Below are 18,826 nucleotides of genomic sequence, written 5' to 3' on the forward strand. Positions count from 1 at the left end.
CTTCCAGCTCACTGCAATGTATGCAGGTGCAGCCGTGTGTCAATTGGAAGTGTGTAAATTGGCCATTGCCTGAAAACGGAATTGATTTAATTCTTGTCTACAGTAGGACATAAGACACCACAGTTAAACCTGCAAACTACTTTATTTGGAGAACTTTTCTTTAGTTCAATGAAAGAGGGTCAAACACCCAAAAACAGTTACTTTTTTGAAATGTTTATGAATAAATAAGTCCTAAGTAAATATAGAAAAGATCTCTGAACCGAAAAAAATATTGGGTTGTTGTTTTTTGCAAGTTACAGATATACAAACACTAACATTAGTGTACAATACTTGGGGAAATTACAGTAACAAGTACAAATACTGAGGTCTCAAGTATTTACAAGCTTATACACATAGTTTTGAAAAGCTTGCAAAATAAATAGTTGCCCTTGGAAAACACTTACATTGAAGCCTCCCATGTCCCAAAGACTGCTTACCTCTTCCCATCTGAGCATTCTTCAGAATCATGTTCTTTTGAAACATTATTGGAATTCTGAACTGAATCAAACAGCGCAGCAACTTTATGATCTAGATGTTCCTGAAGTTTCTGCATACGCAGATCAATATGGTCCATCAATCTCTTCTCCATCAGTTCCATGTTTCTGGCGATGACCTTTTCCATGTGCAGAAAAACAGGCTGCTGTTCCAAGCTGCAGTAAATGGACACACAAGAAATCATTTACTCCAGCCCAAAATATAACTGACTGTGCATATCAACTACATGAAATTAAAATGCCTCAACAGAAGGCAAGGCACTGAGTCAGTGCATTTCTGGTCTATGTTACTGAACACCTAATATGATTTAATTCTGAACTGTACAGTTAACAACGCAAACTTAGAAATTATAACTATTCATCTTTTCACTCTAAGTATAGGGTTGCCATATTTTGAAGAGCAAAAAAGAGGAGACATTTGCCATCTTCTACTTTTACCTACAAATCACTATGACAACTCTCATTTTAAATACCCCTACTAAATATAGGCTATATAAGCTGTGATATATTGCTAGTGGCAATGTTCTTAACTTTCAACAAACACCCTTTAGAAGCCAATGTGTGTCACCCTAGTTGGAAGTACGCTGTCTCTCCTGTCTCTGGGAGCCCTCTTGCTCTTTTTGCTGAGTTTCTACCTGAAAGGCCTACTCTGACAGCACAACAACAGCAGCTCCACACCTTAGGGAGTAAACAGCCTGAATAAATGTGGACCATACTATACAGACTCCACTCAGGATGTGCTTAAAATCAAAACTGTGTCCCTTCAATTAGTTGACTAGCACAGCAGGGCAACAGGTTTTCCCCCTCTACCTACTGGGCTAGTTTACTAGATGCACACAGCTTTAGTTAGCATCCAAATTATGACATGCACCCTCAACCCCAGAAGTGTTTAGTGTCACAGTCCTTAATTTCAGTGCCTCAGTCATCTTCTGCCTTGTTCTGTGTTAGGGGTAGAGGCGTCCTACCTGCGCACCTCAGACAAAGGGAGCTGTACAAGTAAAAACCACCCTCTCTTCACATCCACACTCCCCTGGTTCCCTTTCTAAGCCCCTGGAGCAAGATAAAAGATTCCTACAGAGCATTGGTTCACTGCAATGGAAACTGGTGGGGGGAAATGCCCACCCAAATTGTCTTCTCTTCTCTTCTCTGCTCACCCTCAACCCCAAAAGCAAAGCCTCCAAGGAATGGTCTACGCAGAGGCAAGTCCCACTGAATTGGGGCTTACTCCCAGGAAAGTGCGGAGTTAGAATTGTAGCCCTCCAACGCAATGCCTCTAAAGGACAGAAGATCCCCCCAGCTGAAGGGGGAAACTGGAACTCCCAGGTTAAGGAGAGTCCCCTCCAGCTCAGCTGCTTCTGTCCCGTCAATGGGGCTCCTGAACTAATACTCCCCACAGTATTCAGTACTACCCGCTTTTATTTACTGGTGACCTGGATCCCAACTGCCTCCTCCCTCCCTTCCTTCCTCTGGCCACTAGGGAAATTGCCAAAGTAAAAGTAGTTTGCGAAGTTCCGCAGTCAGGACTCACCCAAAAGTCTGAATCCCATCCTCCTCAGATGCGGATTTGTTCTCACAGTGCTTATTCCTTTCATCTATTCGTAACCGATTTACTTGACCGCATACCGTTTGAAGGAGTGGAAGCAGCAGCATGGAGTTGTGCGCGTTTGGGTTTTCACTTCCTTGCTCTTGCAAAAAGGTTGAGACCAAACCTTTGAAGTCATTCTGAGAAAGTACGGAGCTGGGCTGTGGAGCCTGAAGTCCTGGAGTCTCACATACATTTTCTGCATTAGGAATCTGTTTGTTCATATCGGCGTGCCTCTTTAATTCTTCTATAGCCATTCCAGCTGCTGCATGAGCTCTTGGAAGAGATGGCCCATTGGGCAAGTGGTCTAATCTTCCAATATCAACTACCTTTTTCAATCCATCAATGGTATGATTGTTTTCAAACCCAAATCCGTTTTTCCCAAAGACATTTTGTAACTTGCCTCCAAATGGCAGACCATTCTAATAGAAACAGAATGTTAACAAGTTAAATGTGAAGCCCAAACAAACCAATACATGCCGCCCTATCCATCAGACATTGCTCTGGACTTGTTCGTTTCGAACAGGCAAGGTGAGGTTGGGGACTACTTCTCTTGCCGTTTTATCACCCTATCAGCCTGGAAGAGCATTTGTTCTTTTCTGATCACATATCTACCACCTTCTGCTCCCGAATTGCACCCCGCTCTCCTTGTTGGTTCCTGTTCACCTTGGGTACCAATTAATATTGCTTACAGAAATGTATAGTGAATATGATTTTGTATACAACACAACAATTGGAATGGGGAGACAACCAACTACATTAGGAGCCTCTACTGTAGTACAATAAATGAAGAACAAAACTGCCTGGAAATGTGGGCAAACAGAGCAAAGGAAGAGGGCAGCAGGCAGAGGAAACTATATAAGGCGCAATTCAACATAGCATGAAAAGGCATCCACTCGTGCAAAAGGTATTTTTCCTTCCTTGTTCCCCCGTGCACCACCAAACTCTGCTCAAGAAGGCTGCGGGACATTTCAGAGTGGATTTTGGTGGTGTATGGGGGACCAGAGGAGGTGAAAGAGAAACCAGAAGACCCATTGCGCAAGTGCATTTCTATCATACAATCAAGCTACCACAACTGGATATCCATAGTATTTTCACTCTTCTTCTCTTCATTACCTATTTACCAAAGGATCTTAGAGGTGCTTTAAAGGACTGCCTATCTCTTATTAACATCACAGTGATAAAATCCATTAGGGTGCCATCCAACCCCCAACCGCACACAGTGAAAAGGCTTTGCAGAGCAGCCACCACATCCATGCCCCCGCTGCACATGGCAGAGATGGCAGAAGGTGAGACAGGACAGGTCTGATGCTTTTGTATGACAGCAGTGGGATCTTGCCACAACACAATCCTACCCCATCCTCATCCTAGGAATGCATCCTTTAGTGGCTTTCCACTGCTATCTGCCAGTGGCCCTCCCGCCCACATGTTCTGGGGGGGGGGGAGAGAGGTTGGTGCCAACTGAATGCCCCTTGCATCACTTCATTGGTGGGAGGTGGATGGAGCTGGGAGAGCTGGGCATAGACAGACACCTTGCCTAACCCCACATCTCCTCTCCCCAGTCCAGCATAAGGAGTTTGTTCTGTTTGTCTGGCAGGTTACATAAGAGCTGCCAATGTTGTTGTCTATTCTAGCTTAGTTCTACAGCTGAAATCTAGAAGGCAAATCTTGCCCTCGCTCCAAGCAGTGGGAATATCAGCCCTTATTGGCTGAAATCCCACTAAGTGCATTCATACGATTTGTCTCAGTACACAAATGCCATACATCCCTCACAGGGAACCCATGTCCGTTCTCCACCTAATTCACCATTGACAATGGTCATTTCATCTATAGCTTCAAATAAATATAATAACTTACCTTCTGTTGAAATACAACCATATCCAGGAGTTGCTGAGCCCCAGGTGATAATTTGGATCCCATAGATTCCACTATTGTTTGCACTTTGCCCAAGTCTATTCCTGATCCTAGCGCAGCAATGTCTGGCACAGGGTTCATACAGACCGGCTTGACTTGCACTATGATTTTACTGATGAGGACCCTTTGTTTTTCAGGGATGGACAGCAGCTGGACGGCGGAGGGGGACAGACAGGAGTGAACTGATGAAATAGTTAAATAGTCACTTATCTCTACAAAATATTATGGATTATAAACAGTAAACTTGGTCTAGGGGAAAAAAACTTTTTGAACGTTGATTATTATGGAGTTGCTGTCTAGGGAACACCATGATGGAGGGCTAGTTTTTTCTTTTGGCAGGCCAGGGTAGGTCACCTCTTCCCCCAGTGGTTCCCCTCTTCATCTCACAGATACTTGATGGCTGGGATATTGCTGCAGAACTGGACTGGCCTAGGTGGGTCTTTCCCCCTCTCAATTCTCTCCCAGAAATTTCCACAGTAAAGTAAGAATCTCAGTGTGCTTCCTGCTACAGGCTCCTTGTTTAAGGTCCAACATCAGCTCAAATTGATTACTGGTCCCTTTGTCAATGCAAGGCATCCAGGAGATTCCTGATCACATCAGTTGCCAACACTAGGTCTGACAAGACTCTCATTGCTCTTTGAAAGGAATCATATTTCCTCCTTTTATTTCAGTACTCAAAACAGAACACAGAGCATGGCACTGTATTGGTGCTGCCTTTTTGAATAAATAAGATTGATAACCACAATTTAAGAAATAATTTCTGTAACTTCCTACCTTAATCTTACAAGAGGCTGCGGAGCACTCCAATTTAAGTGACTTTTGGTATAATGAAACCTGGTCATTTTTGCTAGAAAATAAAAAAGAAATACAAGCTGTGGAAATTCTGTACAACAACATGAAGTTTTATGCAACAGCTTTTCACAAGAAGCACAACACAGACTAGGCTAATCTGTGTTTTTCAAGGTACTGCTTACACTGATGCCCAGGAAAAGAAAAGAAAATAATGACTGAAAATATCAACAACTTTGATATATTTTGAGTGGTTTGATGGGTCCAAATATGATTTAAACATAGTAATGTATAAAAATGTATGTATCAAGACTATGATCCGGAGAACCACATATACAAGTGTGGCTTCCATGGATGCACAAATTGTGTCCTTTCAGTGGCATCCCCTCGCCCCATATGCAATCATGCTGGTCCAGAGGGCATCTTGACACTTAGGGTAAGGCAGAGGTGTAGCGGAGAGGGGGGGTCCATGGGGGGGCACAGACAGGCGCCCACAAAGCAGGCTCCTTCATCGGAGCCTGGCTCTGAGCGAGAAGGAGCTGCACCTTGGCCGCAGCGTTCATGCCTGGGCACAGCTCCGCCCCTGGGTCAGACCTAACCTGGGGGAGGAGAGCAGGAGAGTGGGCAGTAACGATGCCGCCTACTCTCCTCGGCCGCAGCAGCTCTGCCGTCGGGTCAGGCCCGACCTGGTGGTCAAGAGCAGGAGGGGAGTTGGTGGCAGCTTCCCTGCCCCCCTCAGACTGTGATGCCCAGGAGGGTGCCCTCCAGCCCCTTTGGGGGCGCACGCCACACACCACACCACCCCCCGGGCAGTGTGGGCATATGCTCCACTGCTGGGGTAAGGAGGCCACTATGCCGCATAGGGGCACAAGCATAATAAAGGCTCTGGTCCCAATGTCATTCCCATATAAACTTCTTGAAACGCATGTAGTTGGAGGATCAGCTTCGTCCAGTACACCTACAGTTTTACCTATCAATAGCCTTTTCTTTCTTTTGCGGCATGATGCTGGTTGCCCTATCCACAGAGTGACTCATTGCTAACCTCTCACCCTCTATCCTCCTCCCTTCAGTGAGTCAGATGCAGACACTTTTTCTTCAGGGGAGAAACTTCTTTTAACAGTAGCTCCCAACCAGCATCCCAAATGTTGCTTTGCATTTCAATGCACTAGCAGAAAGCAGTCTGCATGGCAATATAAATGCATAAGTTGGTAAAAAAAAAAAAGCAGAAACAACAAAATTTGGTTATGCAGTGTGACAACATGGTTTATCTAATATCCAAATCTTCCATCTCAAACTGGGTCTTTTTCTTTTAAATGACAACTCTCTCATTTGCTTTAAAACTTGGGTGGAGAACCTGTGGCCCTCCAGAGGATACCAGACTACAACTCCCATCATCAATGACCATTGGTCATGTTGGCTAGGGCTGGTGGGAGTTGAGAGTCCAACAACAGTTTCCCCATCCATTCTTTAAAAGAAACTTCCTATATATCCACAGTTCCTTGAAATGTCATGCCTGAGTTTTCAAAAAAATGCAATTTTAAAACTGATTCTCTTGTAAGAAATGAGTACGCTAGCCTTATGCTGCATTGGAGCTGCCTCCAGGTGATTAGATAGAAAAGTTTTTTGTGAAGTGGAATGCATATAGTTCTTTCCTTTCAGTGTGCCACATAAAACTAACATGTCAGCAACCTGGAGAAAAAAGGAGAAAACAACTGACCTGTCATGTTGGCCAGTAAAGACTTTCACTCCTCTCCCAGTTCCACAGTACTCGTCACCAACATAGACTTCCATGTTCCGGGCCTCACTGACAATGCCAAGACCAATAATTTCTTCTGAACCGTGGGGGTCACAGTGCAAGTACAGTAAGCATGGAGCTACGTTGTCATTGTGTAATCGTCCTTCAAGAACCACAACATTCTCACTAGAAGGTGGGAAAGTCCATCTAGAATTATACATTTAGCCAAAACACTGACAGTTCCAGTTACTAAACAGTAAAGTTTTGTTAATGACAAACTGCTCATAATAGTGTGTGCGTGTGTGTTTTAAAATACTCATCTTACAAGTGTTAGTTGGTGAATAGTGTTGCATTTTAAATTGAGATCAGAACCTGTGGTTGCCAACTGCACTGTGCAAATAAACTCCACTGGGACTTACAGCAAGACTTGCTTCTGAATGAATGTGCACAGGATTGCACGGTAAGATATAATCACCAATATAGCTTAAACTCTGCATCTATATAATAAATGAGAGAATAGTGACATACCTCACAGGACTGGATCTACCCCTGTTGCCACATTGTTCAAATACAGTTTTTTTCTATGTCTGAATGATAGGATACTAGAGTATCTGACCATTATTGGCTTGGTGAAACTATTGTTTTAGATCAGTTAATGAGCTTCTTTGGAAAACGAGGACTTGAATTCAGATCTAAGTTCAACACTGTAGCTGCTGCAATTCATTAGTGCTACCATTAATAGGCACGGTTTAAAAAAAGAATGATTTTGGTAGCTGCAGCTAACCATTGCAGAGAGAGAGCAGTACCTTTAAGAAAAATCTATTTCTGAGGAAACTGTTACAAGACCCAGGAGTTCTCTGCCTAGCTGTGCTAGTCGGTTGCAGCAAAAACAACTAAAGGTCTTGTGAGGTTTTATGTAACACTTATCTGTAGGCAAGCCCCACTGAGTGAAATAATACTTACTTTGGTGCATGTACACAATCACACTGCCACTGTAAAATAAGCTTTCGTACTTGGATCCACAAAAGCTTGTACTACAACTTTGGCCGTCTGCTCAAAAGTAAAGTAGGTTTACTCAGCTTTGGAGCCTATAAACGTTATACAAGACACTGCCTTATACCTATTAAGAGCACTGGTCCCATCAAACCCAGTGCTGTCCACTGAACCCCTAGTGGATTAGTTCAGTGCTGGGAGAACCTCTTCCCTCTGCAGCCCCTGGCTGTGTTCTCAGTGGAGAGCAGGCTACTACCCTGATTTGGAAACCTAGCTGCTGAACCAAAATAACAGAAGCTACCATGGGTAAATTGGGACCCCTGCTTTAGGTAGTGGAGGGTCACTGCAAGGTTGCCAGAATGGGAAAATGGAGCTGAGACTTCAGAACCTAACTTATAAAAGGGACTTGTTCTTGAGCTGTGGTTCCCAGCGTGGGGTACACACCCCACAGGAGGGCAAGTTGTATTTTAGGGGGAGGGGACAATTCAAGAATGAGTTAGGCCAAGTTAATGGCCTTTTAGGCTTCCTCCACGTGAATAGGAGTTCACTTTTTGAATAATAAGAATTATACGTCACGGGGGGGGGCAGGATTTTAGAGATGTTTAGGTGGGGCATGGCCCCCAAAAAGGTTGGGAACCACTGTTCTAGAGCAAGTAAGAAAGCTACCCCAGAGGGGGAAGGGTGGATTGAAAAAGTGGAATGAGGACAAGAGCGTATTCTTGCCAGGCTGCTGCTACACCCACTGGTCTTCCAATTGATCCAAATTGGGTCGCAGCGCCAAGTGCAACCGTGCAAACTATATGGCCAAAGATTTAAGAAGCTGGTTCCCCAAGTGCAATGTGTTTGGGTTCAATGTGGAAAAAGTTGGCAGCGGCGGGTCTGCACTTGGAGGGCAGGAGCTCTCCAAGGTTTCCAAGGCAGGGATCGACGCCGGGAACTGATGTGCCTGGGATCCTTTTCGTGCAAAAACACACCTACACCCTGCCCGCTGAGTCACGACGCGGAAGCCTCTGTGGTTGTTTGATGCTTGTTCAGCATTTGGCGGTTATTCTGGGGGTTGGGGGGTGTCTGGAAGAGGGGCAGCCCCCCGCCAAGCCCCTCGAGGCCACGTCTCGGCTGCCCCTCGCCTCCTTCCCACGGCTCCCGGGGCTCCTTCCAGAGAACAGGAAGGCCCGCGACCTGGAGCGTGTGTATCCCCCACCCCCCAGTCTCGGGCGCCTTCCTCACCCGTTCAGCGGGGGTCCCAGGGGCTCGCAGGCGTCGGTTTCCCCCTCCGCGACGAGGCGCAGGACTCCCGCCAGGTCCGCCCGGCACTCCCAGGAGCAGGCGGCCGACAGGCGGCCGGCGGGCGCAAAGGGGCCTCCAGCGGCGACAGCTTTTGCGAGGCCAGCTACCGCCGCCAGGCTGCTACCGCTCGCCATGGCAAGCAGGAAGCCCCCCGGGCTCTGGGCGCCGAGAGGATGCTACGCGGCGGGACCATACGCGGGCAGCGGAGAAGAAGAAGGGCGGCGGGAGAGGGGCGGTTCTCGAGGGGGGAACTCAGCTTCCCAAGATCGCGGGGCTCACCGGACGGTTCTTCCCCGCAGGAACTTCCGCCCTTCCGCAGCTTCAACTGTAGACGTATTAGCATATGATAGGATGAAAGCTGGCCATAGAGAAAAGGCGAAGTTTGGCTGTCCGCAGCCTGGATTCCCGGGTTTCTTTCGACGCCGCGGCTCCCTCTGGTTTGAGTGGTGAAACGGAGAGAGCCGCTCACGAGAGACCACGGAGGAAGCCGTTGCAGAGATTTGGCCGTATCCTGCCCCGCTCACCCCACGCGCACTCCCCGCCCCAGTAGAAGCAGATACAGAAGTTCACTCTCGTTGAAACCCAGGTCTTCTTGTGTGAGGGGCGGGGGAAATGCCATTCGTGTATTTTGTTCTGTTTTTGTTTTGTTTTTTAAGATTCGGCTTTTCAGCGCTCAGCAAACTCTGCTCGCGCTCGGAAGAGGGAAATAAACTGTCCAGGATTACCCACTCCATATTGCACATGGGGTCTCAGAAAATGTGCCTTGCGACAACCCTACGACGCAGATCAGACAGTGTCATTAGTCTCCCCCGTTTGCAAATTGGGGGGTGGGTGGGCAAGGCTGCAATGTGATGCGGTGCATTCCCAAAATGCAACGTGCTTTTGTGTGTGTGTGCGTATATAGAGAAAAATGCATTTGGGTAGTCCTGTAGTGTAGTCCGCTATATCAAACAATATATCCCTGCTATGTAAACTGGAGTAATCTGGAGGGGCGAATTACAGCTACACAGAAGCACCTCCGTGTTGTAGATGGGCTTCTGTATTATGATACAAGCTATATATTAGGACACCTGCTATAAGCTTAATAACAAACACAACCAAAATATCCAGCTGAAAGCCCCACTTTTGTCTTCAATATATTCAGTGACATCCCACTCTCACGTGGATCTCAACTGTAGCCCCAAAAGCAAAGGCATAACTTCACCAGGGTCCCGTATCTTGAATCAAGAAAGATCGTCCTCATAGCATCTCCTCTCCTGGCTATATCTAGGCGACAGAGGAAACAACTTGGATCAAGCCTCACTCTTGGCAGATGTTCTCATTGCTGTTGTCATCATCACTAAAGGTGCATGATAGCTTTCATGTCCTGAAAGTAGACCCAAGGCAGCGGCTGTTGATCTTTAGACCCCACAAAAGCTTGTATAACTAGATAGTGGATTACAAAGGCACTCTAATAAAATCTTTTTTTAAAAAAATCACCTGCTTGATCTTTAGTTGTAGAATATATTGTCACTGGTGCAGGTTTGCAATACTGTACAATACGAACACTAGCATGAATTGAAACAGCAGGACATTTATACAGGAATGGGATATAATGATGTTTTAAGTGAACTTCACTAATACTGTGGCTGTATACACACACCTTTAAAGCACATTCCCCCCACCCCAAAGCAGTTTACTCCTTGCAGAGTTACAGTTCCCAGCAACTCTTAACAAACTTCAGTCTGCAGAATTTTTTGAGGGGGGAAATGTGCTTTGAACATGCTTTAAACAGTATAGTGTGTACACAGCATGAGGATGCAGTCTTATATACACTTATTCTTGGGAATAAGTTCCATAGTTCTCAGTGGGACAACTCTGACTAGACATGCATAGGGTTACACTGGGGCAGAGCAATTAATTGAAACCCCATTTATGCCTAACTGGCTGGGATTAAGTGGAGGTGCTCCTCTGCTTGGCTCTCCCGATTGAACTACCTTCCTGCTGCATGTGCAGACAGGAGGCCCACTGGTGTATCCCTGCCAGCAGGAAGCCCTGAAGCGGGGTGTTCAGAGGATAGAGAAAGGGTAAGGCAGAGCCAGCCCAGGTTTTGCTAGATCCTGAGTTGGTCTCACAGATGTTGATGGTCCTTCCCACCCCGTAATACCATTGCTACTGTAAGTGTGCGGGTTGTGGATGTGGATCTGGTGGTGGCTACAGGTATGGAGGTTCAGAGTTCGGCTTACAGCCTAAAATACTTTATATCATCACCACATAATTATGTTGAAAAGAGACTATTATACACAGCAACGGAGATCCCGTATGGAAATACACATCTAATTTCAGCAAAGGCAAATCTACCTAAATTGCCGCCTGTGTCTCTCCTCCCTCCCCACTAAAAAGAAAAAGCCAGTGCTCATGATATGCAGACATGTTGTGTTCCCTCTTAACACCGTGGTTGCTCCCAGACATAGACAATTTAATGCTATCCTATCGTTGCTGTTCTGTTTTAAACCGGGTGTGGAATAGCAACACTGCTTCCAAACTTCTAGCATTCTACGAAGTGAACAGTCTGCCACTCCCCGACCCCAGATGTGAAACCTGTCTGCCCTTATTTTACAAAACGGTCATAAGATCAAAAACAAATCTTTCCTGCCTGCTTGTGGTTAGCAAAAGGAGAAGCGGAACTGTTCAGTTGCATGTCTTCACTGGCCTCTAGAGAATTTTGCTGATGCCAGTTTCCAATGTGGAAACAGGTTTTTATATATTACTATTGTGAGCTGGAGCAAAAGTATAGTTCATAGGTCTTCAACCAATGAGTTGATGTAATCCCAGGTGGGTTTTGCAAAGTTGTTGCTGCCATGTTGGACTCCAGGTAAGGCTGATGAGCATTTTGCCAGCTTTCATGAGTGCTGTAAAGTGGTGTGAGACAGCCAAGAGCCTTTTTTTCAGTTAGGTATTTCTGGCAAACTCTATGGCCCACCTTCCTATAACTCTGCCTATAGTAAGGGAGCTCTCACCGCTCACTTTTTAGTCTGATTTGATGGCTTTCTAGACTTCTCCAAGAAAAGAAAGATGCTGGGAATTAGAATTCAGAAATGTCCACTGCTGTGGGTAGTTTGGCTGCCCAGCATGTTGCAGTCGTGGCAATTCTGGGGGCCCAGAAAGTGATGGCAAAAATCTGGCTGCAGGAGGTGAGAGAAGTAGGGGTGCCATATGATCCTTGCTGCACTCCCTGCAGCATGAAACAGGGTTATGTTAAGGGAGAGGTTCCTTGTTGGGATCTGTTTATGGATTTCTCTCTACAGTTGCCACCATCCTAATGTCTCAAGTGAATCCTTTTTCGGTAAGAAAGTGCATTTACATTTGTGTGTCTCTGCACACTTCTTAGGCAACGATAAAAGAAAAAGAAAACCCAAGGTGCGCACACAGGTATCTGATGGATTCCCTGTCACTACTGTACTTAATCAGCAAGAGAGAATCAACAAATTAGACGGTGGGGACATACTCAAAAGGGAACACCTACTGATATGAACGAGAAAGACTTAAGTCGCTCGTATACAAAGTCAAATACATGTGGATGTGGACTACTTTGGTCTAATTCAAATGGGAGGAAGGTGAATTAACAGCTAAATAATGTTTGAATGTGGACAAACCTTTTTTTTCCCCTGTAGAGGGCTGTGTTACTTCAGAGGAAATCTGTCAGCCACCACTGCATCTGAGAGCATTTCTCTCTTACCCCTTTTTACCCCCCCTGCCCCCGTAAATCTCTTTTTCTTTATTTCCCTGACATCTCTTTATCTCTTCTTCCTTGAATAGTGGACTTACCAGGAGAGATTGCTCATGTCAGAGGTCCAAAGTTGCAGAGGGCTTTTGAATTAAGAAAAAGCACGTAAAATGTAGCCTAGGGCCAAGGATTGACCACCACTGTTTGGGGGGGTGGATCTTAGTGATCATCCCTAAATCTGATGCCCCCCTCCCCCCACTATTCTTGAAGGCAGGGACTAGGCTGCTCTGTGGGACCTGCTTCTATGGTGACACATCACTGCACCAGGTTGGGAATTATACACAAACACAAAACATACAAATGTGTTGATTAAAAAAACCTCAGTTCATCACTGCCAAGTATTTCTACATTGTAGGTACATCACTTTCCATCTTCAGAGTTGCTTTTGAAAGGAATTTTAATATATTTTTAAGGCTGGGTGGGGACCCACTTGCAAATGAAATCATTCTGGTGCAATTCCTGGTCAGCTGAGTACACGGCTGCAACTTTAGCAACAGCATTGCTGTCATACTTTATTTACTCATCTCATAATAAAACTAAATCTGCTGGACGTGGATTTTTGGTCTTTTGTTTCAACATCTCCACCCCACCCACCAATGTCTGTGCTACAGTTCTGAAATAATACACTGTCTAGGATGTCTTAATGGCTCTTTTCCGCTCGCTATCCTATATTTGCTGCAGTCACAAGTGACATGTTCCAGGCTAAAAGGCGGATGTTTTTCACTTTAGTTGTGAAAAAAAGCCCTAGGGTTTTGTAAAATAGTTTTAGAGGAATCTAGTTTTGTCATTTTTACAGTGAAGTGGACAGGTTGCATTTCTCCAGTTACACTGCCTGTAAATGGTAAGTTGACAAACCAGTTTTCTGCAGTGTTGGCTCAGAGAGTCACTTCCCCTTTCCTTGGAAGTGTTATCTGAATTCTTGTGTTACTATGTCAGTCGCCTGCCGTCCTGAGATTCAGTTCTGTTGCTTTATGGCCATTAGGTGAAATTGCTGGGGCATTCCAGGCTGGAGCACCTTAGCCAGCGAAGCCGGAGGAAGAAACCATGTCAGAATGTTGCCTGTATTATTTAATCTTGCTAGGACTAACCAGCATTGGAAAACCAGTGCTAACAATGGGTAAGTTTTGCTTTGTTTTCTGTCTGTTTTAAAAGCAATTAGAAGTTTACATTGGCAGCATGATGCCCAAATCAGTTAAACCAGAGTACTTGGAGGTTGGTTTAGGCTGTGATCTTTAGCACTCGTATAGGGACAAACGTTTATTACGTGCTTCAAAAACAAACAAAAAAGTCACATTTCAGATCAGGGTTTTAAGAATGCTTCCTTTCTCTCAGAAGAAGTTGTGAATCAGGCAGCTAGAATTTCTTGATGCAGTTCCTGAAATGGAAGCAGTCATAGCCTAAAAGGAGCATATTGGGCAAAAGATTCATTGGTTTAAGCTCCTTATTTATATAACTATGTGGCAAAAGTTTACATTCCCCGCCCTCTTCAATCTTTACCAAACAGTGTGGATGCTGATTCCTAGGATGGAACAGAGTATTGGTCCTGATCAATTTTTGGTAATATGTATTGAATTGTAAGTTTAAATCCAAATGCAGGTTTTATATATACCAACCTAGAAATCTTTATGCCAAAACATGGAAAGTGAAGTAAAATATAACCCAAATAAACCAGAGCTGGTTAGGAAATTGTGGAAATTAAGTGCGGTCAAATTATCAACAATGTTGAAGAAGCAAGGGGTATACAAAGTCGCATCAAATAGTTGACATCCCATTGTTCAAAAAAGAAATTGGGGGGTGGTATTTGGAATAGGAATGGATGGTGTGCTCCTGTAATATAAGATAGGTATGAAAGATCACATGATGATGGACTTATCTTTAAATAATGTGGCATTTTGGAAATGGTTCAAACTGACATTAGGGTCTGTTTTGAAAAATCATTATGCAGAAGAGGGTGTGTGTGCATAAATTAAAGTAGCCTGTGTTCTTTAAAAACTGTTTTTGCTATATTAGCATTCAGCTGTTCATTAGTAGCATGTTTGTTTGTTTTTAAATGAACCTGGTGAATTTCAGTGTGCAAAAGGAAGCTGGTGCATAGTGGGGAGGGAGACTCCTTTCGTGAGCAGAATTACAGGTAACAAAGACAAGTTGTATGTCAGATATGGGGTTTTTAGGGAAGGCCATATTTCATATTTCGTATTTCAAAGACCATTTCTAGAAGATGTGAAGCTTGGTTTGTTTTAAAAAAAGCTGTTTACTCAGTGAGAACCTTTCTTTAAACACTGATTAACAGGCTTTATACAGCACCATAGAGGTACAGAATTCTTCCAAGCAAGTTTGCATGATATTTAAGTAAGAACAGACACCAGTGAGTCAGGCCTGCAATTCATACATTTGATTTATAGTTGCTTCAGTAGCCCAGTGGGTAGAGCCTGAGACTCTTAATCTCAGGGTTGTGGGTTCAAGCCCCATGTTGGGTCAAAAGAGTCCTGCATTGCAGGGGCGTTGAACTAGATGACCCTTGTGGTCCCTTCCAACTTGTGTTGATAGTTCATCCAGTGACCAACATAATATGTGAACCAGTTAATTTTGTATCACTGAGGTAGTTTAAAGGTATGTACAGTGGTACCTCGGATTACAGATGCTTCAGGTTACAGACTCCGCTAACCCAGAAATAATACTTCAGGTTAAGAACTTTGCTTCAGGATGAGAACAGAAATCGCGCAGCAGGTGCGGCAGCAGCGGGAGGCCCCATTAGCTAAAGTGGTGCTTCAGGTTAAGAACAGTTTCAGGTTAAGAATGGACCTCCAGAACGAATTAAGTTCTTAACCCGAGGTACCACTGTACTGTTTTGTATAAAGATAGATAGATAATTTACTACAGTCGAAGACCAGCTTATAAACACACTTGGGGGCACAATCACAGAAGGAAAACAAACAGTTAAAACAATGTAGAATAATAAATTTAAAAACAAAGTACAACAATAAACTACCGCAGGGAGCTGATCCAGAGTATAAAGATATTTTTTACCAAGAATCGGCCCTATCATTAGGTATAAAGAGGTAGCTGCTTCAGGCAGCTGAAGTGGAAGGCTGAGCCATGCGTGCCTCGCACAGGCCTGTGCAAAGGTTGTCTGAAGCCCAGGGTAGAGGAAAGGCACAGGGTGTTCTTGGCATGACAGCATAAGACCTTCAGGCCCCTGGCAAAGTCTCCTGTCTGGCTTAGCCCTCCAAGGCTCAAAGCACCTGGCTGCCCACCACCACATGGGCCTGGCCAAACAGACTACCCAGCACTTCCCAAGCAAATTAGGAGCCCTCAGGTGCTGTAGAAGACACAATCCCATCAACAGTTTTGAAGTAAGATACAGCTACCAGTCTGGGCAGCTTCTGCTCATGGGGGGTGGGGACAAATATATCCATATTTCTTAGACAGCAAGACGTCTTGGGCTCACCCTGTTTGTAATAATAGACAAGGCAAGTAAGGGGTGCCTGAGAATGTTGATAAAATATAGGTATGGTTATCTATCATTTAACGTATTTATCACCCCATTTTTGCACAAAGGCATTTTAAGGATGTCAGAAATAAAAAATTGTTGAGAGAACTCTCAGTTCCATGGAATCTAGTATTGGGCAGTCTCTGGATAACCTGTTCAACAAGTGTCTTCTTTGTTTTCAGATGGTCATAAAATTTTTTTGACCAATGGCATATTGCCAACTGTTTGCTCACTTGCTCTTTTCATTCCATTTTTTTATTGTAAACCTTCTTTAGACTATAGGATTAGATCCAATTATGTCTGCTCGCTTGTGGAAAACAAACTCCACTCGTGCAACAAGACTCCCAGTTTCTCTCCTCCAGTTTCCGTGCCCCCCTCAGTCTGTTCTGGAGGGTGCCCCAACCCTCTGGAGCAGATTTTGAGGGCACATAGGCTGAGGGCTGTAGAGAGGAGGGGAGGGTGGAGAAGCACCATTGTGCTAGTGGACTCCTGCTTCTGCTACTTTGGATCTTGCACAAAGCCTTTTGCAGGCTTTGAGGAATTTGTTTTTAACATTTAATTTTTGCGTGGATCCTGCATAAACCATAAAGGCTAGAAATTGTCTAAAATTAAAGAGAGATAAGAAGATTTATTGGACTTGGCAGGGCCAAGCTTGAAGAAAATCTGCTGACCTTGTAAGTATGCTAAGGTTTTGTGGGTCTCAACCTTGTTTCCTATAATCCTTTTACAGGATGAGTCCAGATCCTTTGGGGCATTATAAAATAAATCTTCTTGTGACATGATCAGGCTGGTCTCTCCACACAAACTGAAAAACTCTAACCTTGTTTTTAGGAGGGTACGCTCATCAGATCTCTAGGCATTCCACATATGAGATTGTAATTCCTCAAAGATTGACTGACAGGGTGAAGCGCTGGACGCATTCTCATAAGGTTTGTTTTTCCTTCAATTTTTGTCCCCCTTTAGTTTTCTTCATATGGTGTCCTACTTGTCCAAAGCAAATAAAAAAGCAAAAGCAGCCATGTTTGTCCATAAGAAAAAATCCATAGCTGTGCAATACCATTATTCGGACCAAACTAAACTTCACAGGGTTGTACCACTTTTTTGAGTTATCTGAAACTCTTTATCAAACTAGAAGTTAGACAAAGCAGGGGGTGATAGGATAAGGAAGTATTCAAAAAGTACAAAAATTAGGCTAGATGTTGTCGTCTTCTAGACTCAGCTCCCAAATGGAGGCAGCAGGTTGAATAAGGCCCTCCAGGAAAGGGCTGCAACTGGATTACCAGTCCTATCTTAATTTCTTCATTATCCCAGAATCCTAGGTGTATCATCTGATATCTATAGCACCTGGCAGGGACTAGGGTTGTGTACACATTACATGCTTAAAACCCAGCTATGTTATTCTTCTTCTTCAGATCAAAGCATCAAAACACAGTATTTCATTTTAAAAATACAGGATAGATGACTTGTGGCTAAAGTGATATGTACACTGCTTCCCAGACAATTGCACTGAATGCAGAGAAAACAGGAGTACGTACACAGCCTTATTCAGCCCCTGTTGCGGTCTCCATCTTGGAACTGAGTTTGCTTCCAAATGGCTGGTTTCCTGAGGGTTCCTCATGATTTGTTTGCACAAAGTTTGGGAGAAGGTTATACGATGTCTGGTGTTTATTGAGCCTTCCTTCAGATTTGTTTGCAAGGGGGTTCTTCCATAATGTTTATAAACAAGATAAGCATGTTTGACTTCAGGTCCCAATCTATGTCCCACCACATTAGCAGAGCAAAGGATCAGGTGAAAGGAGAGCTGTGCCAGCATAATACAATTCCCCGGCATGAATGGATCCAGGGAGGGATCATAGTTCAGTGGTAGAACACATACAAATACAAATACAAATGCTTTGCTTGCAGAAGATCCCAGGTTTAATCCCCTGGGAAAGACTCCTGATTGAAAGCCTGGAGGGCCATTGACAGTCACTATCAACAATACTGAGGGAGATGAGTCAATGGTCTAACTTGGGATAAGGCAGCTTCCCATGTTTCTGTTTTGTCGGATACTAAGAAGCACTCCAACATGTATTAATAAGGCAACTATGCCTTTTGCCAAATGCAGTGCTCTGGTCATGATCAGTGGCCCGAAGGAGTGCGATGTCATTCCTGAAGGCTGAGCTGTACTGTATCCTGGTAGGTTTACAAAGCAAGCTACGACTATAATTTTAGCTGACAGGCAGCACACAGTGTTGAATGTGCTTGTGCTGTGCTCTTCGAATAGGCTGTTACTGTAGCTGTGTCAGCAGTAGAAGCCACATTGTGCACCAGCTGCAGCTCGTGTAACCCCCCCCCCAAAAAAAATGCAGAGGATCTATTATAATGGGTAAATATAAAGAACTAATTGGTAGGAATTAATGCTAGAGTGTGCAATGACCTGCTAGACTGAATTCTGCAGATTTGTTGCTTGTTTAGAAAACTGAGCAAAGCTGTAGCAACTTGTTTTTGATAAGAGGCACTGCTGGTTTTATGAAGATTTAAAGAACTGCGTATTATGTTTTGCATGTGATTTATTTTTCAGGAGCATTTAGATAATCAATTGTCTTACTTGATCCAAACTGGAAATGGAACACATATCCTGAAATTAAAGAAAAATAAGTATGTTTTACGTATACCATTCTAAGGCCTTTTCATGTTTTATTTTAGTTGATATAATATTTGTGATGAAATCTCATTGGGATGAGTACTGTTGAAT

At 44.2% G+C, this 18,826-nt stretch overlaps 2 protein-coding genes across 7 annotated transcripts in view; one reads left to right on the forward strand and one right to left on the reverse strand.

Moving 5' to 3' along the window:
- Positions 1-123: 123 nt before the first annotated feature.
- Positions 124-9,068, reverse strand: LOC308586399 (ATPase PAAT). Its single transcript, XM_081193020.1, has 6 exons — positions 8,774-9,068; positions 6,536-6,739; positions 4,804-4,876; positions 3,973-4,179; positions 2,062-2,537; positions 124-689 (listed from the first exon to the last, which is right to left on the reverse strand). The coding sequence occupies exons 1-6, from the start codon at positions 8,965-8,967 to the stop codon at positions 473-475; spliced, it is 1,371 nt and encodes a 456-aa protein (XP_081049146.1). The 5' UTR covers positions 8,968-9,068; the 3' UTR covers positions 124-472.
- A 187-nt stretch (positions 9,069-9,255) lies between these two features.
- Positions 9,256-18,826, forward strand: part of LOC308586371 (disintegrin and metalloproteinase domain-containing protein 9-like) — a 38,041-nt gene continuing 28,470 nt past the window's right edge. The window contains exons 1-4 of one of the 6 annotated variants that reach the window (XM_081192887.1): positions 9,256-9,456; positions 13,582-13,716; positions 16,921-17,018; positions 18,653-18,729. In XM_081192887.1, coding sequence (XP_081049013.1) covers positions 13,644-13,716; positions 16,921-17,018; positions 18,653-18,729 — 248 coding nt within the window. In that variant the 5' untranslated portion in view covers positions 9,256-9,456; positions 13,582-13,643. Of the gene's footprint in view, positions 9,457-11,474; positions 11,688-12,984; positions 13,441-13,476; positions 13,717-16,920; positions 17,019-18,652; positions 18,730-18,826 lie in introns of those variants that run through there. The other 5 variants (XM_081192889.1, XM_081192888.1, XM_081192891.1 and 2 more) reach the window with 5 other exon arrangements.

The sequence above is a fragment of the Podarcis bocagei genome (assembly GCF_964188305.1).
Source record: "Podarcis bocagei genome assembly, chromosome: 4".
Classification (NCBI taxonomy): domain Eukaryota; kingdom Metazoa; phylum Chordata; class Lepidosauria; order Squamata; family Lacertidae; genus Podarcis; species Podarcis bocagei.